This window comes from Typopeltis vanoorti, chromosome 22 (assembly GCF_054136105.1).
Source record: "Typopeltis vanoorti isolate ZY-2024b chromosome 22, IOZ_Tvanoo_1.0, whole genome shotgun sequence".
NCBI classification, from domain to species: Eukaryota; Metazoa; Arthropoda; class Arachnida; order Uropygi; family Thelyphonidae; genus Typopeltis; species Typopeltis vanoorti.
In genome coordinates this window covers 84,913,235-84,932,273 of record NC_143570.1, presented here as the reverse complement: position 1 = coordinate 84,932,273, position 19,039 = coordinate 84,913,235, and the positions used below count along the sequence as shown (strand labels likewise).

Here is a 19,039-nt window from a genome sequence, read left to right as displayed (position 1 = left end):
AAGGGATTAAATAAGGTAGGTGTGAAATGGATGAATGAAGAGATTAAACATGCGATACAGAAAAAAGGACATTATGGAGGCAGCATAAGAGAAGTGATAATAACCAATTCCATGAGGATTACAAAGATTAGACAAGGCAGGCGACTTAGTAAGGGTAGCAAAAGTGAGATATGAGCAGCAGTTAGCTAATGAAGCCAAAAAGAATCCTAGGAAGTTCTTTTGATATGTAGCCAGCAAAAAAAAAATGATTATGGAAGGATGACGTTGAGTGAAGAAAATGGTATAAGGATAGCTGTTGCGGAAGATATAGTGGAGATACTTAATGAGCAGTTCATAAAGGTCTTTCATTCTTGTGAATGTGACTTCATGAAGAGATTCAGGGCAATTGATGATGGGGAGGAGACACTGAATGTAAGTGAGCAAGAGGTGTATGGGGAGTTGAGCAAACTTCATGTTAATAAGGCTGTGAGACTTGATAATATATCACCATGTATTCTGAAGGAATGTGCCAGGAATTTACATCTGCCTTGAAATATTTTTTTAATATGCAGTGGGTCAAGTTCCTAAGAAACAAAAAGCAAACAATATTACGTAAAATTCTAGTAAAATTGCCAATGATAACATAAAATACTACTAATCTTTTCAGGAACTCTCGACAAGCCGACGATCATATCAGTGCGACACCTACCGATGGTTGAGAGTTAGAAAATTAGAAAGATTGAATGATAGAGAGAGAGAGAAAATGATAAACTATAGGAAACAGAACTGCTTTGTGCAGGGAGGTCTTGCATTCCTATACAAAGGACTGATGATACCTCAATAAAGGTCAAAACTGGTCTGGGGAAATGGCCATTACCATATTACATAGCATTACACACACATACCTGAAAAGATGTGTGTTTTGTATTATGGGATACTAAGGCAATTAATGCGAAGTCACTAACCACTATATTATTGAGAGAATGAATGAAACTGGAAATGGCGTGATGCAGGAATCGAAAGTGGAAAAAAATCAAAAGAATGAATGATAGCGAAAGTTGGATGCATACTAGACCGAAAGTATGGAAGCACAGAAGGATCAATGAGAGTGAAAGTGAGAAGAGGGGGTCGAGAGTTAGAAAATTAGAAAGATTGAATGATAGAGAGAATGTGATGCGAGAATCGGAAGTTGAATTGGATTTGATGAGGAAAGAGATGAAATAAATGCGAAATGAAATTAAGAAAATTTGAGTAAAAATTATTAAAACAAATCATGATGGCACGAAAGAGTTAACGAAAGATGAGCGTGTGGCGTTGTATGGCGACTTCATTATCAAAGGTGTGCTGGATGATAGGATGCATAAGGTATGTTTTCCAGACAGTAAAATGAGTAGAGTGATTGAGGTATTGGATATGAGGAGGGAGCAAGCAAAGGAGTTAATGGTTTTGATTGGTACAAATGATTTGACAGAGGACAAAGAGAGCGTCAGAATGGATATCAGGAGACTGCTTAAAAGGATAAAAGAGAATAGTGTGACAAGAAGGGTGGTCAGCGTGTTGCCTAGGTATGACTATGGTGAGATGAGGCAGAGAGCAAGAATTATGAATTATATGCTGGCTGAAATGTGTGAGGAGACGGGAGTGCAGTTTGTTAATGTGTGGAATGAGTTTGAGGGATGAAGTGAGCTGTATGGGAGTGATGTGCTGCATTTGAGTGGTTATGGTGTGAGTCGCTTGGAGAGACTGCTGCTGGAAGGTAGAAAAGTGAGTAGAGTGAGTGAGAATGAATCAGATCAAGCAGGAAGTGATGTGGAAGAGCAGGAGAGTATGACAGGAGAGATTGAAGAGGTAAATATGAATGGGGAAGTGAGTGGTATGAGTATAGAAAATGAGAGAATGGGTGTGCAAGAGGAGCAGGGAAACGGGGAGGCTCAGGGTGGACAGGGGTACACATCGTGAGAAAGGTGGATGCTCCAAGAGGAGGTGAGAGCATGTGTACAGAGGAAAGAAATGGGATGACCTGGGATCAAAAGGAAACAGTTGGTATTGAAAAGGGTTTTAAAATGAATAAGCAGAAAGGTAAATGGCCCCAGTCGAGCATGGAGAGATCACATTGAGTGGGTGGTATCAGTGGAACTAGCTGTAGATCCGGAAATGAGCTGTTGTGTTTGTATACAAATGCTAGAAGTATAAGAAACAAGGCAGATGAAATGGTTGCATTAATTGTGTCTGTTCACCAAAAGATTGTCGGAATAAGTGAGACATGGTTGGAAGAGGACGACATCCTGACAGGAATAGAGATGGAAGGGTATGATGTGTTTCGTGAGGATAGAAGAGGTAAAAAGGGAGGGTGATGGAAGCACAGATAAGGGGGCAGATAAACATCCAAGCATAGCATATGGTGGAGCAGAATACAGGAGAAGGTAAATAATATGTGATGTTCCACTGCTTAATTTGTATAAAGATATCTGGAGATAATATGAAGAAGAATAGACAGTTGTTTGCCAATGATGCTAAGCTGAGAAGGACAATAGTAAATACAGGTAATGCAGAGATCCTGTTTTACAGAAGATGAAGAATTTAAGCAGTGTAAGATTGTATGCTAAGTTTGTTAGGCAGTTGGTTGGAAGAGATCACAAGCTGTAATTACACTGATGGAACTAACTGCAGTGTAATTATGAGGCTAAGAATTTGAGAGTGAAGAAAAAACTGAAGTTCAGAGAGAAAAACAAAAGTTTTCTTTATGTCAAGAAAGAAAAGTTTTCTTTATGTCAAGAAAGAAAACTTTATTTCTTTATCCTCCTGTTCTACCTCTGTCTCCCTCCATTTAATGAAAATTTTCTTCCTTATTAACTTAGAACTTGACTTATTTTTGTCAACAATCATGCTACCAAAACAAGATTAGGATTTTTAGTGTGGTAGTTAATGTTTTTTAATATTAACTTCACACACAAGATCTCAAGACCTGTAACATGAATGACAGTGCTGTATGGACAAGTGGTTAGAGAAAATAAAGGAATCTGTTAATGTTTTTGTTAAAGAGTGGCGGGATCTATTTATTGGAGAAAACAGCATGGCAAAAATTGTTCCAATGGACAGAGGTACATGAAATGAAAGAAGATGAATTTATTTGGTGAGTTTGGAGCTAAACTACATCTGGATGTTGACAAAGGTGCATGTGTTTGTATGTGATTAAAGGAAAGTGGAGGAATGGTGATGGCCAGTTGCAAAGACAGAACATCTATGGAAAAGCAATTAGAGGGAGTCAGTGAGAGAGGAGTTCATTATTATTATTTTATCATGATCAGATCACCATGGAGTCAAAAGACTCGTTGTGGAAGGTCCCATGAAGAGTCTTTTGATGAGTTATGTGCTCATCACAGCTGTGCCTTAAATGCATTTACCATCTCTGCTCTCACATACTGAGTAATGGATTTCCATCACCCACAAATCTGCAAGGAAAAAATCTCCTCTTCACCCTTTTGCACATTCTCATTATTATTATTAGTATTCGTGACATCTCCAAGGAGTCCGAAGACTCATCGCAGGAGGACACCCACAGCTTCCAAGAATGATGGAAACTTTACCTGCTCCACCTCCTCTTAAATAAGCCACCACATGCATGCTTTGCAATCCACCCACTTTTTCTCACATTTTAAAACCTTTGCACCTTGCAACTGCCAAACCACTACACACATGAACTTGCCAAGTTTATTCAAATCCTCCTGTAAAGTCGCAACATCTACACTACTCCTCAATTTCTTCCCAATTTTACATCATCTGCAAACTTTTAAACCTTCCCAATATCATTAACGAAGTGAACCGCTCTCTTCTGCTTATCCTCTTTATTCCCCTTAAGAATATAAGCAAATGCTTATATTCTTAAGGGGCACCCCTGTATAGAAACAATGGCTTTTCTTGTGATTTATATGAAGATAAAACTAAAACATAAATGACATGCATTTAGACATAACTTAAAATTATAATATAAATGATGCATTTTCAGACATACCTTGGGGAAGATCTTTGTGTTCTTATCATGTTAACTTTACAGTTTTTGGAACATAATTCATAAACTAAGCTCATAAAGAAATCATAAATTATGAGAGGAATTGAACTTGTAAAAGAGTAGTATTTTACAAGAGAATTTAAAACCAAACTGCAGCATAAATTAGATTAAAAAACATGGAAAATTTTTTATCAGAAGAAAATACAGTAAATATTAAACATATATGGAAATTTTTTAAAAAAAAAACAAGGATACTGTAGTGACATAATGGGACGTTCATGAAAAATGAATAAACAGGCAAGTTCTATTATGTCACCACAGTATGTATTCCTCTGTTTTTTTATTTTTTGGTTCTTTGTTTTATATAATCTTTACTGTATTTCCTTCTGGTATAAATTTTCCATGTTTTTTAATCTAATTTATGCTACAGTTTAGTTTTAAATTCTCTTGTAATTTATTATTCTTTTACAAGTTCAGATCCACTTGTAATTTATTATTGCTTTATTATTATTATTACAATGGGGACACTCAAAATTAACCAGAATCTGAACTTGGTGCGCATGCATTTTCTAGTTACAGATGCTGCTGCTAGACATCATGAGTGTGCAGGTTGCTGTAACAGTCTGGCAAGTGGTGTCATCCTGTGTGAACCGTTTTGTTGTTCTGGCTGCTTTTTTTGCTAGTGCTAACAAGCAAGTTTGGATATTTTGTGATTGCTGACCACAAGGAATAGAGTGCATGTGAAATTTTGTTTTGTTTTGGATAAAACTGGAGCTGAAACTATTGTTATGCTTCGGCAAGCATTTAAGGATAATGTTTTAGGTAAAATGCAGTTTTACAAGTTTTAAAATTCTCTGGCACAAGTTTGTGCCAGAGAATTTTAACAGGAGATTTGCAAATGAAACTTGTCCACTAAATTTGTGCCTCGTTTGCTTACAAAGGATAAAAAATAAAATAAATAAATAAATAACATGTGAATGTTTCCTGTGATTTGAGGGAGCAAGTTCTTAATGACCAGAATTTTCTTTCAAAAGTTATGACCAGAGATGATTCTCTGGTCATAACATTCTCATGATCAACTATCAAGACAATGTTGATTTGTTTTTTTTGATGTGAATGGAATTGTAGAATTTGTTCCTCCTGGACAGACAGTAAACAAACAAACATTTATCTCAATGTTTTGAAAAGACTCATCAACTGAACCAGTCATATGAAGAAAAGACAGCATGTTTATCAAAACACAAATTAATGTTAAGATCTGGGATCCAAATCTTAAACAGGGATTTATGTTAAATAATTTAAAATGAAATTTTTCATTATAATAAAATTAAATTCTACAGACTATTTTGCTACTGAATATATTTAAATATAGTTTATATTTTCTATGATAAAGGTCCACAAGTGCAATTGCCTTTGAAAAGATAATATTTTGAAAGAATTTCAAAATTCATCTCTTGATGTAATTCCTAAGGAGATAAATTCTGCCACAAGCGATTTTAAATTTGTCTAATATGAATAAAAAATTCAGCTCCTAATCCTGAAATGTTCACCATCTTCTCTAATATGTTGAATATTCTCTGAGTTTGGATAAAAGTCATCAGCTGGTGCAACCTGTGGTAATGTCAGATATTTACCAATAACCTAAAAAATTCAAAGAGATTTATGACATTAGACATTACTGACAATAACCTGAATAACTATAAAAAATGTTACAGCAGACAAAAATTTACTGTCATGCCCCAATTAATACCAAGTATTACCATATAGGCGTGCTTAAGCAAACTTCAGGCTTCTCATGAAATTATATTCATATATGTTGCATTCAAGTTTGTACAAGGGATGACTTCACTATAAAGTTTTCGAAGTATGTGTTATATACAAATTCTTAAGGGACAATTATCTTAAGCTGTATGTAATATAGAGCATACAAAGATCAGGAATCTTATATCTGATCATAACAGGGGATGTTATTGTGAATGGTATGTCAAAACTTCCTCCATTGGTGAAATTGATAATGAGTAGCAATAATGTGGAACTACAATGCCAGTGATTATAAAAAGCTTAGAAGACAACTCAAAGCTATAGCATGGAATAAGGAGTTAGGTGGAAAGGAGATCCACGATGCTTGGCGGTGATCACGAGCTCTTTAACAGCAATGATATCCGAATGCATTCCACCAATGTATTCCTCCTCTTCTCTCATTCCCAAAACTCCTGGGAATGAGAGAAGAGGAGAGAACAGAAACAGTAAGAGAGAGGGAATGAGAGAGAGGTTTGGGAATGATAGAAGAGGAGAGAATAGAAGCAGTAGGAGAAAGGGAACGAGAGAGAGGTTTGGGAATGAGAGAAGAGGAGAGAATAGAAACAGTAGGAAAAAGGGAATGAGAGAGAGATGTAAGGGGAATGCTAGAAGAGGAAAGAATAGGAGCAGTAGAAGAGAGGGAATGAGAGAGAGGTATGGGAATGACAGAGAAAAGGAGAATGAAACAGTGAGAGAGAGAGAGAGGAAATGAGAAGCATGCAAGGGAGTACTCAAACCAAGGATAGAGATGCAGAACAGCAGGTAAGTAGGTGAACACAGAGAGAAAGGGTTAGAGGAGAGAGAGATGTAGGCGAGCAATCAAGGAACAGAGTGGTAAGAGTTGAGATGTATGGAGACTCGATCTGTGGCGTGCAATGTAGAATGCCAGGTATGTTTGCCTGGAGGGACAATAGAAAATGTGGCTATGGCAATTAAGAGGGGTGAAAGGATGGACGAAATGATTGTGATGGTGGGCAAGAATGACTTGAGAGGCAATGTAAATCAGGTGGCGAGAGATCTGAGATTCTTGCTTGAGGTTGTGCAAAAGAAAACGCAGAGAGGAAAGATTGTGTGTGTGTGTTGCCCAGGTATGATAGTGACTAGCTGAGCAGAAGAACAATAATATCGAATATCATAATAGCCGGAATGTGTCAGAAGAGAGGATTGGAATATGTGGATGCTTGGAGGGCATTTGAGGACAGAAGAGAACTGTATGCGAGAGATTGCTTGCATTTGAATGAGGAAGGATGAAGGCATCTGGAGAGACTGATGTTTTCTGAACGAATCAGTGTGTCAATGCAGGGAAACTAGAATTCCCAGGGTGGATGTTAGCAGGGGTGGACTCTTGTGGGAATGGGTGCTTGGGGGAAGGAGGAAATGACATCAGGTAACACAAGTCCAGTGGAGTCAACAGGGGACAATGATAAGTATAGAACCAGTGACATTTTTATGCTTTATACTAATGCAAAGAGTATCCAAAATAAAAGAGATAAATTGTTGGTGCTGATAGCATCAGCCTGGCCAAAGATTATTGGGATCTCTGAGACGTGGTTGACGGAGGATGATATAATAACAGGAATTGAAGTAGCAGGGTACAGCATTTTTCGGCAGGATAGGAAAGTAAAATGTGGTGGTAGAGCGAGTACTGCTTATGATAAAGGATGACTTATGTCCTCTAAAAGTGGAGGCTTTGGAAGGCAGTGACACTAATGCTTTTGAAAGCATATGATGTGAGACAGAAGTGGCCAAGATAGGATATTCAGTGGGGTGTTGCTATAAACCAGGGAGCACAGAGAGTGGGGAGAAGGAGATGTTCAGGCAGTTCAGCTTGTTGTAAAGTGCAAAGAGAATGATTGTTATGGGAGATTTTAACTCCAGCAGTATAAGCTGGGAAGAGGAAAATGCATGTAGTAATAAGGGAATGGAATTTCTAGAATTCTTGAAGGACAAATGATTTAGGCAACAATTAATAGAGGGAACAAGAGGCTCAAGAGTTTTGGATTTGGTGATAGCATCAGAAGAGCTGATAATAAGTGAGATGACTTCTCTCCTACCAGTTGGAGAGAGTGACCATGTGGTTCTGACTTGGAAGATGAATAGACATTCAGGTGTATCAAAGAAAAGAGAACGTATGTGGAATTATAAGGCAGGTGATTGATTATAATAGTCTTAGGTATCAACTTGGGGAAGTTCCATGGAGGGCAGAATTGGGAGGCCAGGATTTCATTAGTGCTTGGGAAGTTGTGAAAGGATATTTGTTAGCAGCAATAGTAAGCTGTATTCCACGAGTGAAGAGGACACGATTTGGTGTAAAGTGGATGACAAACAATATCAAACAAAAACTGCAGTTGAAAAAGAGATTTTCAAAGAGATATAAGGAGAGAGGTGGAGGGCAGATACACGAAAAATATAAGATGTAGGCCAGGATAGTAACCAGTATGGTGAGGAAGGCAAACCTGGAATATGAGAAGAGATTGGCACTAAGATCCAAAGAAAATCCTAGGGAATTTAGTTATGTGGCCAGTAGGAGGAGAAATGATTGTGGAAGAATCATATTATGGGATAAAAATAGGAATAGAGTGACTGATGCAGAGGATATAGTGAAGTTGTTCAATGAACACCTTATTGGAGTATTTCATCCTGGAGAAGAAGGTTTAATACTAAAGGGATAGGGAAGGTTCAGGATTTAGAGGTGCAGGAGGAGAGTGTGTTCCAAATACCGAGTTCTCTGGATACAGTAAAGCTGTGGGACTGGATGGTATTTCAGCATGGGTTTTGAGAGAACGTGATAAAGAACTGACAGCTCCGTTGACCAGGCTTTTCAATGAAAGTCTGGCTGTTGGAAAGGTACCCAAGGAATGGGAGGAAGGAAGATAAGATAGTGCCATTGCATAAGGGTGGCAGCAGAACTGGTAGTGTCTAATTATCAGCATGTTTGTGTGTCATCAGTAGTTGTTAAGGTCTTGGAGAAATTAGCGAAGGACTATATACAGCATTGGGCAGATGAGAGTAATGTTATCTGTGAGAATCAACATGGATTTGTTAAAGGGCGCTCTTGCTTTAGTAATATGAATGCCTTTTATAATAAAGTGACAAGAGCCGTTTATGAGGAAAAGGCATATACTGCTGTTTTTTTGGATTTTGCAAAGTCATTTGACAGGGCGCTTCACGATAAGCTGATATTTAAGTTGCAGTACATGGGTTTAAATGTCGGTTAGTCCAATGGCTTCAGGACTGGCTATCTGATAATTATCAGAGTGGTGTATGGTGGGGCAATGTCAAGGAAGCAGAGGGTTGCAAGTGGGGTTCCACAGGGCTTAGTAATGGAATCTGTATTGTTCAACCTTTATATCAATGACATTGTCAATGGATTGACAATGAGGATATTCAGTTGTTTGCAGATGATGTGAAGCAGTTGGGAAGGGTTATCAGTAATAGTGCAGATGTGGCAGCCTTACAAGAGGATTTGAATAAATTAGACAGATTGGCAAATGAATGGGGTGTATCGGTTTAATGCAGCAAAATATATAGTCGTGAAGTTTGGGATTCATCGATGGGAGGATGCATACTTGATTGAAGGAGCTATACTGGAGGAAATAGGTAGAAAAGAGATCTGGGGATGATGACTGATAGAAAACTATTATTCAGGGAACATATTGAAAAGGTGGTGAAGGTAACCCAGAGGATTGCTGCAATACTGAAAAGGACGCTGACCTGCAGAGAGAGAGAAGAGTTATCATTCCATTGTATGAGACCTTGACCAACCACATTTAGACTATTGTTCTCAAATTTGATCCCCAGGATTTGAAGGGAATAAAATGAATGAGCTGTGGAAAGGGTAAAGAGGCAGATAACAAAGATGGTTTCAGGACTGCACAATCTTAATTATGAGAATCGGCTGAGGCAATGTGGACTGCAGAGTTTGGTGGATAGAAGAAGGAGACGTGATATGAACGAGACGTTTAAACTGTTGAGAGGCATTTACAGGGTAGACAGTGGGGAGTTGTTCTGCTTGGTGGAAAGCCAGGAAGGAGCGATAACAAGGGACCATCCCTGGAAGTTGCAAAATGAAGCTATGAGCAAGAGGCTGAGGAGTGGTTTCTTTGGGTGGAGGGTGGTTGAACAATGCAATGCATTGCCTGAGAGAGTGGTTAGAGAAAGAAGAGTCAATGAGTGGTATGATAAACTACTTTGTATTCCTATGAACGACCTCCCACGATGAGTCTTTTGACCTCCATGGAGGCCTGAATAATAATAATAGTAATATTCTTCTGTGCTTTCTTAGTTACAAAAATTTGTTTAGAAAGTTTTTTGTTTTATTAAATAAAAATGGTGTTTTGTCCAGTGCACGTTTACTACTCACAGCTGGCAAAATCTACTCGCTACAGGCGAGTGGGCAGGAACATCTGTAAAGCCCAGATCATATATAATCCAGAAATTGTCTAAAACTATTATGACAGGCGACTCCAGGGAGTCCTTAGATTCATTGAGGGAGGCCCTAAACATCATGTCACACAACTATATGACATTCTCACAGTGTCTATCATACCTTGCCTTGAACTCACTCACCATCATAGCACCCACAACAGACTCTGGCAGCTTATTCCACTCATTTACCACTCTAAAAGTAAAGAACCCAGCTCTAACACCCCTGCTAACCACACTCTTGCCCAGCTTCCATAGGTGTCGCCTAGTTCTCCCACCACCAGTCCCGATCTCAAAAATATCCTCTGAATTTATCCTGTAGAAACCCTTTAGTAATTTTGAATGTCTCTATCATATCTCCCCTTTTCTGCCTATCAACTAATTTCTCCAACCCACAAATCTTCAACCTGTCCTCATATGGTTCATTCCATAGACCCGCTATCATCTTAGTCAATCTCCTCTGGATCCTCTCCACCTCCTCCCCATCAAGAAGGAACTGAGGTGACCAAATCTGATAACAAGGGGCCATCCCTGGAAGTTGCAAAATGAAGCTATGAGCAAGAGGCTGAGGAGTGGTTTCTTTGGGTGGAGGGTGGCCTTATCAAGGCTCGGTACAGAGGTACAATAACTTGCTTGTCTCTGCTCGTCAAGGTATTTTTCAACAACCAAGTGAGTTGATGAGCTGATTTAGCTACTTTTGCAATGTGCCCCCTAAACTTCATCTCCCTATCCACCAACACTCCCAAGTCCCTGGCCTCATCAATCTCCTGGAGTACAGTTCCACCAATGTGGTATACTGCTGCTAATCTTTTCACCCCAAAATGCATAACCTTACATTTTGTCACATTAAATTGACATCCATTCTCCTTAGCGCAGAACTCCAATCTATCCAAATCATCCTGCAAGATTTTCACATCTTCTGCATTTACTATCGCCCTACCCAACTTGGCATCAACAGCGAACAAATGAACTGTTCCACTTAGATCCTTCCCTATATCGTTAATGAACAAATTAAACAGCAGTGGTCCAAGAACAGAACCCTGCGGCACACCACTAGTCACAGGCCGTCTTTTGGACTCTACTCCTGAATAAACTACTCTTTGATATCTCTCCATCAACCACCCACCCACCTATCCATCTCACCAACCCTATATCCATTCCCATATGTTGTAGTTTACGGATTAGAATTCCATGTGGTATCCTGTCAAACGCCTTTGCCAGGTCCAGCAGTATCACTGTAAACCCATTACCCTTATCCAGTTCAGCCATCACCTTGTTATAAAACTTGAGCAAGTTACTGAGGCATGATCTACCCTTCACAAAGCCATGCTGTCCCGTGTACAGTATCTCATTTTCATCAATCCATTTCTGTATTTTTCCCTTGACTACTTACTCCAAGACCTTGACGACTCCTGATATGCTGATTGGTCGGTAATTTGCAACCGTAGTCTTCGATCCTCCTTTATGCAGTGAAACTATTTTCCCCTCTTTCCACACCTTCGGGACTAAACCACACCTGAGACTCAGATTAAACAACATTGTCAAGGGCATTGATAATTCCTTAGCCACTTCACGCAAGACCCGTGCCGGTATATACCATCCAATCCCACAGATGTATTCACATTAAGGTTCTGTAATAGACTATTCACCTGACTTTATTCATCACAATTCCCGTATAAACTAATAGTTCCTAAAATTATACTTATAATTAAACTATAATTCATCTTTAATGTATATGTTACCACTAAAGTGCAGAAATCAGTTATTCTGCAGATTAACTAGGGTGATCCATTAACATGCCGAAAATTGTTTCATTTCTCAAATTACCTAGGTAACCTGCAAATTACGTAGATAATCTGCACATTACCTACTAGGCACTCGTTAAAGTGATAATAAGATCTTTGCTGGAACAACAGCAATTAAAAAACTATAATACAAAGAATCAAACGGTTTAAAATATTATTACAATTAAGGAAATGAATTTGCAAAACATATGATAAAATTATGTTTACTTATTAGTGCAATCTAAAGATTGGTGACACTCTGAATTACATAGCAATTGGTTTTTGACAAGCACACCTATTTGTGGTACATTTAGATTTACAGTCACATTTTCTGAACCCCTTCCCAGTACCAAGGGATTGTTTTATTGCTGTTTGACATAAAGATATTTCTACAGCAGGGACATCTTCTTTCGATGACAAGACACTGGCAAAACCAAACTAAAAGTGGAGGGAGAGGGGAGAAGGAGTAGGGAAAGGAAACGAGAGATACAAACTTTTGAACTTTAACGATACAGAAGCCATTAATGTGCACATTACCTAGGAAAACTCTTGATTCCACACGTTAATGGAGCAAATCAGTTAATCTGCAGATTAGCTAGGTAATGTGCATTAACGGCTTTCGAGCTTTAGCGGTAACATATATAACCTGCAATTTCTTCAGACCTTTATTGTATCACTTTAAAAAAAATAAAATATATATATATTATGACAATAAAACTTACTTTCAACAAGCTCCCACTAATAACAAATCACTACTGAAAATGTAACTCATTAATCGAGAAAATTCAAAAGAAATACTTACTGGTACATCCTGAAGACTAGCCCATCCTAGAACAACCATGAAATTAAATGTCTGAAATAACAAAGCAAAAATAATTACCTTCATATACATTAAGAAAATAATATACCATGTGATATACAAAGTTTAAAGGCAATAATTTCTCTACTTTTAAATAGGATGTATTATTTATTTTTTGACAGTGAACCAGAAATTACCACTATATCTTCTTTTTAAAGCCTCTTTCTATCCACTGTCCATAGCTAAAGTCCACCGTCTTATGTAAAATTTTTGTAGATCATCCCTCCATCTCTTGGTGTTCTTTTTTTTCTCTTGGTATCCACTCTGTGCTTTTTAACTTCTTATTTTTATTTATTTATTTTTACCTTCATCTGTTAATATGACCTGCCCATCTCCATTTATATGCTTTGAAATACTTCACAATAACCCTCTCCAGTCATCTAATTCTCTATTTCTCCTCTTCCTTTTTGTTATGTGGAGCAGTGCTTCTCTCTCTCAAAGACTATGGGCCAATTGTAATTCATCTCCCCCCCCCCATTGCCATTTCTTACTTCCATAGGTAAACACCATGATAATGCATGTATTAAATATGCTTCCTTTTATAAACATACAGGTAAGTCTAACAGATAAAATTTATGCAGACAAAATACTTTTTTCTTCCCTAGTGTGATTCTATTTATTTCTTTATCTTGTTTTTTCTCTAAAGCTAACTAACTGTCCAAGATGAAAAAAAAGTCATCCACAATTTCAATAGGATGATTTGATGATTTTAGTTAAATTTAATCTGAATGCCATAAATTTTGTTTTAGTTATGTTAATCTTCAAACTTTTTTTTTCTTGCTTTCTTTGTCAAAGTCATTTGGCATTTTTTCAGATTATTTTTTGTTAACAGAACTACATCATCTGCAAAGCATAAATAATTTAGATTTCTTCCACTGATGTTAATTCCATAGTTTCAACATGATACATTCCAAAAGACTTCTATAGCAGAAAACAATTTGGGTGATACTGAATCTCCTTGCCTCACTCCTCTCTCAATGCTGAATTCCTTTCCCTGATGTTTTAATTTTATACTGGCTATTGAGTTCTGATTATATGTAGTGGCCATTACACACTCATGAGCCAAAACATTATGATCACCTGCACAGTGGCATGTTGGGTCTCATTTGGCTAAGATAACTGCTTGTATCCATCTTTGCATCGACTCCACTAGACCATGGAAGGTATCCTAAGGTATTCTGGACCAACCAGACAGAATAATGTCCCAGAGGTCAGCAACCAAGCAAGGCACTAGCTTTGACCAGTGAAGATCAGGAGGATTAGGCAGCCCAGGAGAGCACATGGTATGTTTGGATGTGCTCTTCAAACAATGTTTGCACAATACGAACCTTATGACATGGAGTGTGTCTAGCTAGAGAAGTCTATATTCACAGGCCACATCACCATGTAGGCAATATCTGGTCCAAAGCAATTCCCAAATAAGAACTGACAGTCAAGATGTGATCAATGGGGGATGAGAGGACCTGGTGATGCTCGTCAGAACAAATTCCCATACCAGGATACTACAATCACTGGCTTGTTTCAAGCTAATTATGCAGTCTGACTGGCCAGAAACACGGTGGATGGCCAACGGTTTGGCTCATAAATGTATCAACGAACCACTATGTACTTTTTATCAAATATCATGAAATTATGGCATATAGAAAACAAAGCAAAATGATGTCAGGAAGCAAAAAAGTACAGTTCACACAAACTAAGTTCAAAATACTGTGTGTGGCCAGCAGCAAACCACATTCACTGGGGGGTTTTAGTGGTTAATCTGAGTTTGAATCTTCTGAATTACAAGTTATTTTAATACTTAATTATAAAAAGGAATTTTATCTGGACCTCTCTTAATATTGACCTCTCCATGCAAAAAAAAAAAAAAAAAATGTTTCAACAGGAATTATAACATGTTGAGAGAGGAATTCCTGTCAATTTTGCTCTCAGTACTGATATTCTGTTCTCTTTTATCCGACAAGCTAGACAAATAGTGAATGAAGAACAGTGCATGCAAGTTTTTCTTTTTAAATTTCACTATTGTATTATCAGAAAATTATAAATTATTTCAGATAAATTTTCTACATTATAAATGAAAACTATAATTTTTCATAAAAACATATCAACTACATCAATGTGAAATAGCAAAAATAAGATAAAACTTGTATTCTCATATGCAGTGGAAGGAGAGTACTCTATTTGAAAAAAATAAATAAATAAAAAGTCCAAGTAAAAAGTGGAAAATAAGAAAGCTACACCTGCAAAGATAAAGCTTTTTGATTGGCTTTCATTACCACTAAAAGTCTTTCTCACCTTACTTTTTTAGCAATAGACCTCATTGGGGTCAAAAAACATTGTGAGAGGTCCCACTATCACACGAAGTTCAAATAGCAATCATATCTTAAATTATTATTATTATTATTACCCCAAGACCTCAGGGAGTCAAAGATTCATCTGGAAGGTCCTTTTATCTCACACACACACACACACACACACACACACACACACACACACACACACACACACACACACACACACACACACACACACACACACACACAGCTCATCATACCATGTCTTAAACACACTCAAACTCCTTGCAGACACCACACTCTCAGGCAAGGCATTCCAATTATTTACAACTCTGCATGAAAAAAAAATGCTTCTCACTCCCCTACTCACACCCTCTTTATACACAGATTTGGTCGACAGGTTTTCATGGTGATGAGGATATGTTGGAAAGGGTCCAGAGAAGATTTGAAGAGATGGTCAGTGGTCTTTGGAATGTGTAGTACAAGGAATAGGGGGAGTGATATGATTGAAACATATAAGCTAGTCAGGGGTTGTTATCAGGTTGAATGACATTTTCATAGAATGGGAAAGCGAGGGGGTAGAACAAGAGGCCATTCTTGGAAACTGTGTAAGGGTGTGAACAGAGGAGTGAGGAGGTTCTTTGCATGAAGAGTTGGTAAGTGGAATGCATTGCCTGATTGTGTTGTGAATGTCGATACACTGAATCAGTTTAAAGCGGTTCGGTGATCATTATGTGCAATAGTGTGTACCTCCCACGATGAGTCTCTGACTCCATGGAGGTCAGATAATAATAATAATAATACAGTTTCCAGGAATGACCTCTGGTTCTTCCCCGATCTCCCACTATTTTCTGTAGAACTTCTCCAGCATTAATCCTATAACAACACCTTACTAACTTGTAGGTCTCTATCATATCTCCCCTCTTCCTCCTGTCCACCAGACTCTGCAAATTGCATCTTCTCAATCTTTCCTCATACTCGGCATTCCAGAGGTTATAAATTACCTTAGTTTCTCTCCTCTGGAATGGTGACCAAATCTGGACACAATAGTCCATGTGTGGCTTAATCAAAGCCTTATACAATGGAACAAGAATTTCCCTACTTCTACAAGTAAGTGTCCTCCGCATCATTCCCAGAAGTCTTTGTGTTGTCTTCATAATTTTGGCTATGTGTACCCTAAATTTCATATCCTTATCCACTATCACCCCCAGATCTCTTATTTCCTCCATCTCCAACAATATATCCTCACCAAGCATAAATTCTGCATCCCATCTTTGTTTTCCAAATTTTAAAACCTTACATTTTGCAACATTGAACTCACATCCTCATTTCTGTGCCCAATCACACAATTTATTCAAGTCTTCTTGTAAGGCCACAACATCTTCTCTACTCTTCATGGTTCGTCCCAACTTTGCATCATCTGCAAACAACTGAATAACTCCATCCAAATCTTCACCTATATCATTAATATACAAGTTAAATGGCCCTAAAATAGACCCCTGAGGCACTCACCTATTGACTTTCCTTTTCCTATATCCAACCCCATTAATTTATTTTGACTATTAATTTATCATGAGGTAATCTATCAAAAGCCTTTGCAAAATCCAAGTATGTTACTGTGTATCCTTCTCCTCTGTCCAGTGGAGCACTCAGGATTTAATCTTGGAGGGATCTGAGTTGAGTAGATGATTTTAGAGTACACAATATGCATTGCATACGATCTATGACTGAGCATCTGCAACTATCGCTAATTCATAAATAGTAGAGAAATAGAAAACATGACACAACATAAATTAAAAAACTGAATTTTAATTAGTAAAAGATTTTTGGAAATTTTTCTAGTTTTTTTTTTCCTTTTTCTTTGGGGTGGTGCCAGGGCCTTTTGCCCCCCTCTGGGTGCTCCACTGCTTTTGTCCAAGGAAGCAGTCACATTATTGTAATAAGTAGATTATTAAATCATGACATCCCTTTAGCAAATCCATGCTGTCCATCAAAGATAATACCATTGTTGTCAATCCAATTCTGGATCCTAGTTCTCACAAGCTTCTCCAACAACTTAACCACAACATCTAACACACAGATAGGCCTATAGTTTGATGCTTGAGTTCGATCACCTCCTTTATGAAGTGGCACAATCTTGCCCTCCTTCCACTCCTTTGGAACTTGACCGAGTGCAAGACTCGTATTAAAAAAATATGTCAAGGCAGGTGTCAACTCCCTGGCACATTCCTTCAGAATATGTGTGATGTATTATCAAGTCCCACAGCCTTATTAACATCTAAATCCTTTCTTTTAAGCTTACACAGTGATCCGAATGCATTTTTGAAAATTATGGAGACAACTACCATGTTTGAATAAAAACTTTAATATAACTAAAATCTACATTCGACGTTTCGACCTTTATGTCAAGGTCATCTTCTGGAGCATACAACTATACGCAGAAAACAAGCTACACTACAATCAAACTGGTTTGTTAAAGACACTGACCAACCGCTATAACAATTGTTGGCCTGACCATATTAAACTAAAGTTTTTATTCAAACACAGTAGTTGTCTCCATAATTTTCAAAAATGCATTATTAACATCTAATTTGTTCAATTCCCCACACACCTCTTGCTCACTTACAGTCAATCTCTCCTCCCCATCATCAACTGCTCTCAATTTCTCCATGAAGTCACATTCACAAGACTGAAAGACCTTTATGAACTGTTCATTAAGTATCTCCACTACACATTCTGCAATAGCTGTCTTTATACCATTTTCCCCCAATCAATGTCATCCTTCCATAATCATTCTTTCTTTTGTTGGCTACATATCAAAAGAACTCCTTAGGATTCTTTTTGGCCTCATTAGCTAACTGCTGTTCATACCTCACTTTAGCTACCCCACCAACCAAGTTGGAGTTCTCATATGCTGTGCAAGGAGAGTACTCTATTGCTTAAGATATGATTTGAATTTTGGGTGATAGTGGGACCTCTCACAATGTCTTTTGAACCAATTAGGCCATTTTAGCACTCTTCATACTTTAAGGTTTGGTTTATTTTGGATTTACAGAAGCAACTCAGGCTAGGCCAGTGTCATTATTTCTGTCAACTGCATGTATTCTAATGGCAAGGCAGCCTGCTTTGTGGGATGAAAAACCTGAGTTTCTGAGAGGAAAACCCTGCAAACTCCATATGAGAATGGCTAACTTACTTCAGTTAAAAAACAGTTATCAGGACTTTTCAATGAGGACTTGATGAGGGTTAATATGTTGATAACCGAAAGTGTTGTAGCGAGAATGCCTTGAGGAGGATGATTGCTCTTCTGATAGAAAAGGATGGTGTAAAAGAGGAGGAAAATATGTTGAAGAAAAAGAGTTTTGAAAAAAGACAATGAGTGATCTGAGAAACTTAACAATCGACAGTAAGAAAGATGAAAGTGATGCACCTGTAATTTAAGTGAAAAAAAACAAAGCACAGTTAAAGGTAAAGTGGCAAGTGGAGTTGAATGTGAACAAGTGTGTGTATGGATGGCAACAAAACAGAGAGTGAATGAGAGTGAAAATGTGATGCAAGATTTGAAAGTTGAGTTGGTTAAGATGAGACAAGAGATGAAATGGATGCAGAATGAAGTTAAGAGAATTTGAGATACCTATGGAAGAGTGAAAATGATGAAAACAAATAATATTGGTATAAAAGAGGTAACAAAAGACCCGCAAGTGGTGTTGTATGGAGATTCAATTATTACAGGTGTGATCGATGAGAGGATGCACAAGGTTTGTTTTCTTGGAGGTAGAATGAGTATAATGACTGAGTCATTGGATATGAGAAGTAAGCAAGCAAAAGAATTGGTAGTTGTAATAGGGTACAAATGACTTGACTAGGAACAAAGAACACATAAGATTGGATA

General features: G+C 37.8%; 1 protein-coding gene across 1 annotated transcript in view; it reads right to left on the bottom strand.

Moving 5' to 3' along the window:
• Positions 1–5,512: 5,512 nt before the first annotated feature.
• Positions 5,513–19,039, bottom strand: part of LOC150094535 (natural resistance-associated macrophage protein 2-like) — a 169,756-nt gene continuing 156,229 nt past the window's right edge. Inside the window, exons 14-15 of the mRNA XM_090412089.1 lie at positions 12,800–12,850; positions 5,513–5,629 (exon numbers count right to left, since the gene is read on the bottom strand). Coding sequence (XP_090268215.1) covers positions 5,513–5,629; positions 12,800–12,850 — 168 coding nt within the window. The remainder of the gene's footprint in view (positions 5,630–12,799; positions 12,851–19,039) is intronic.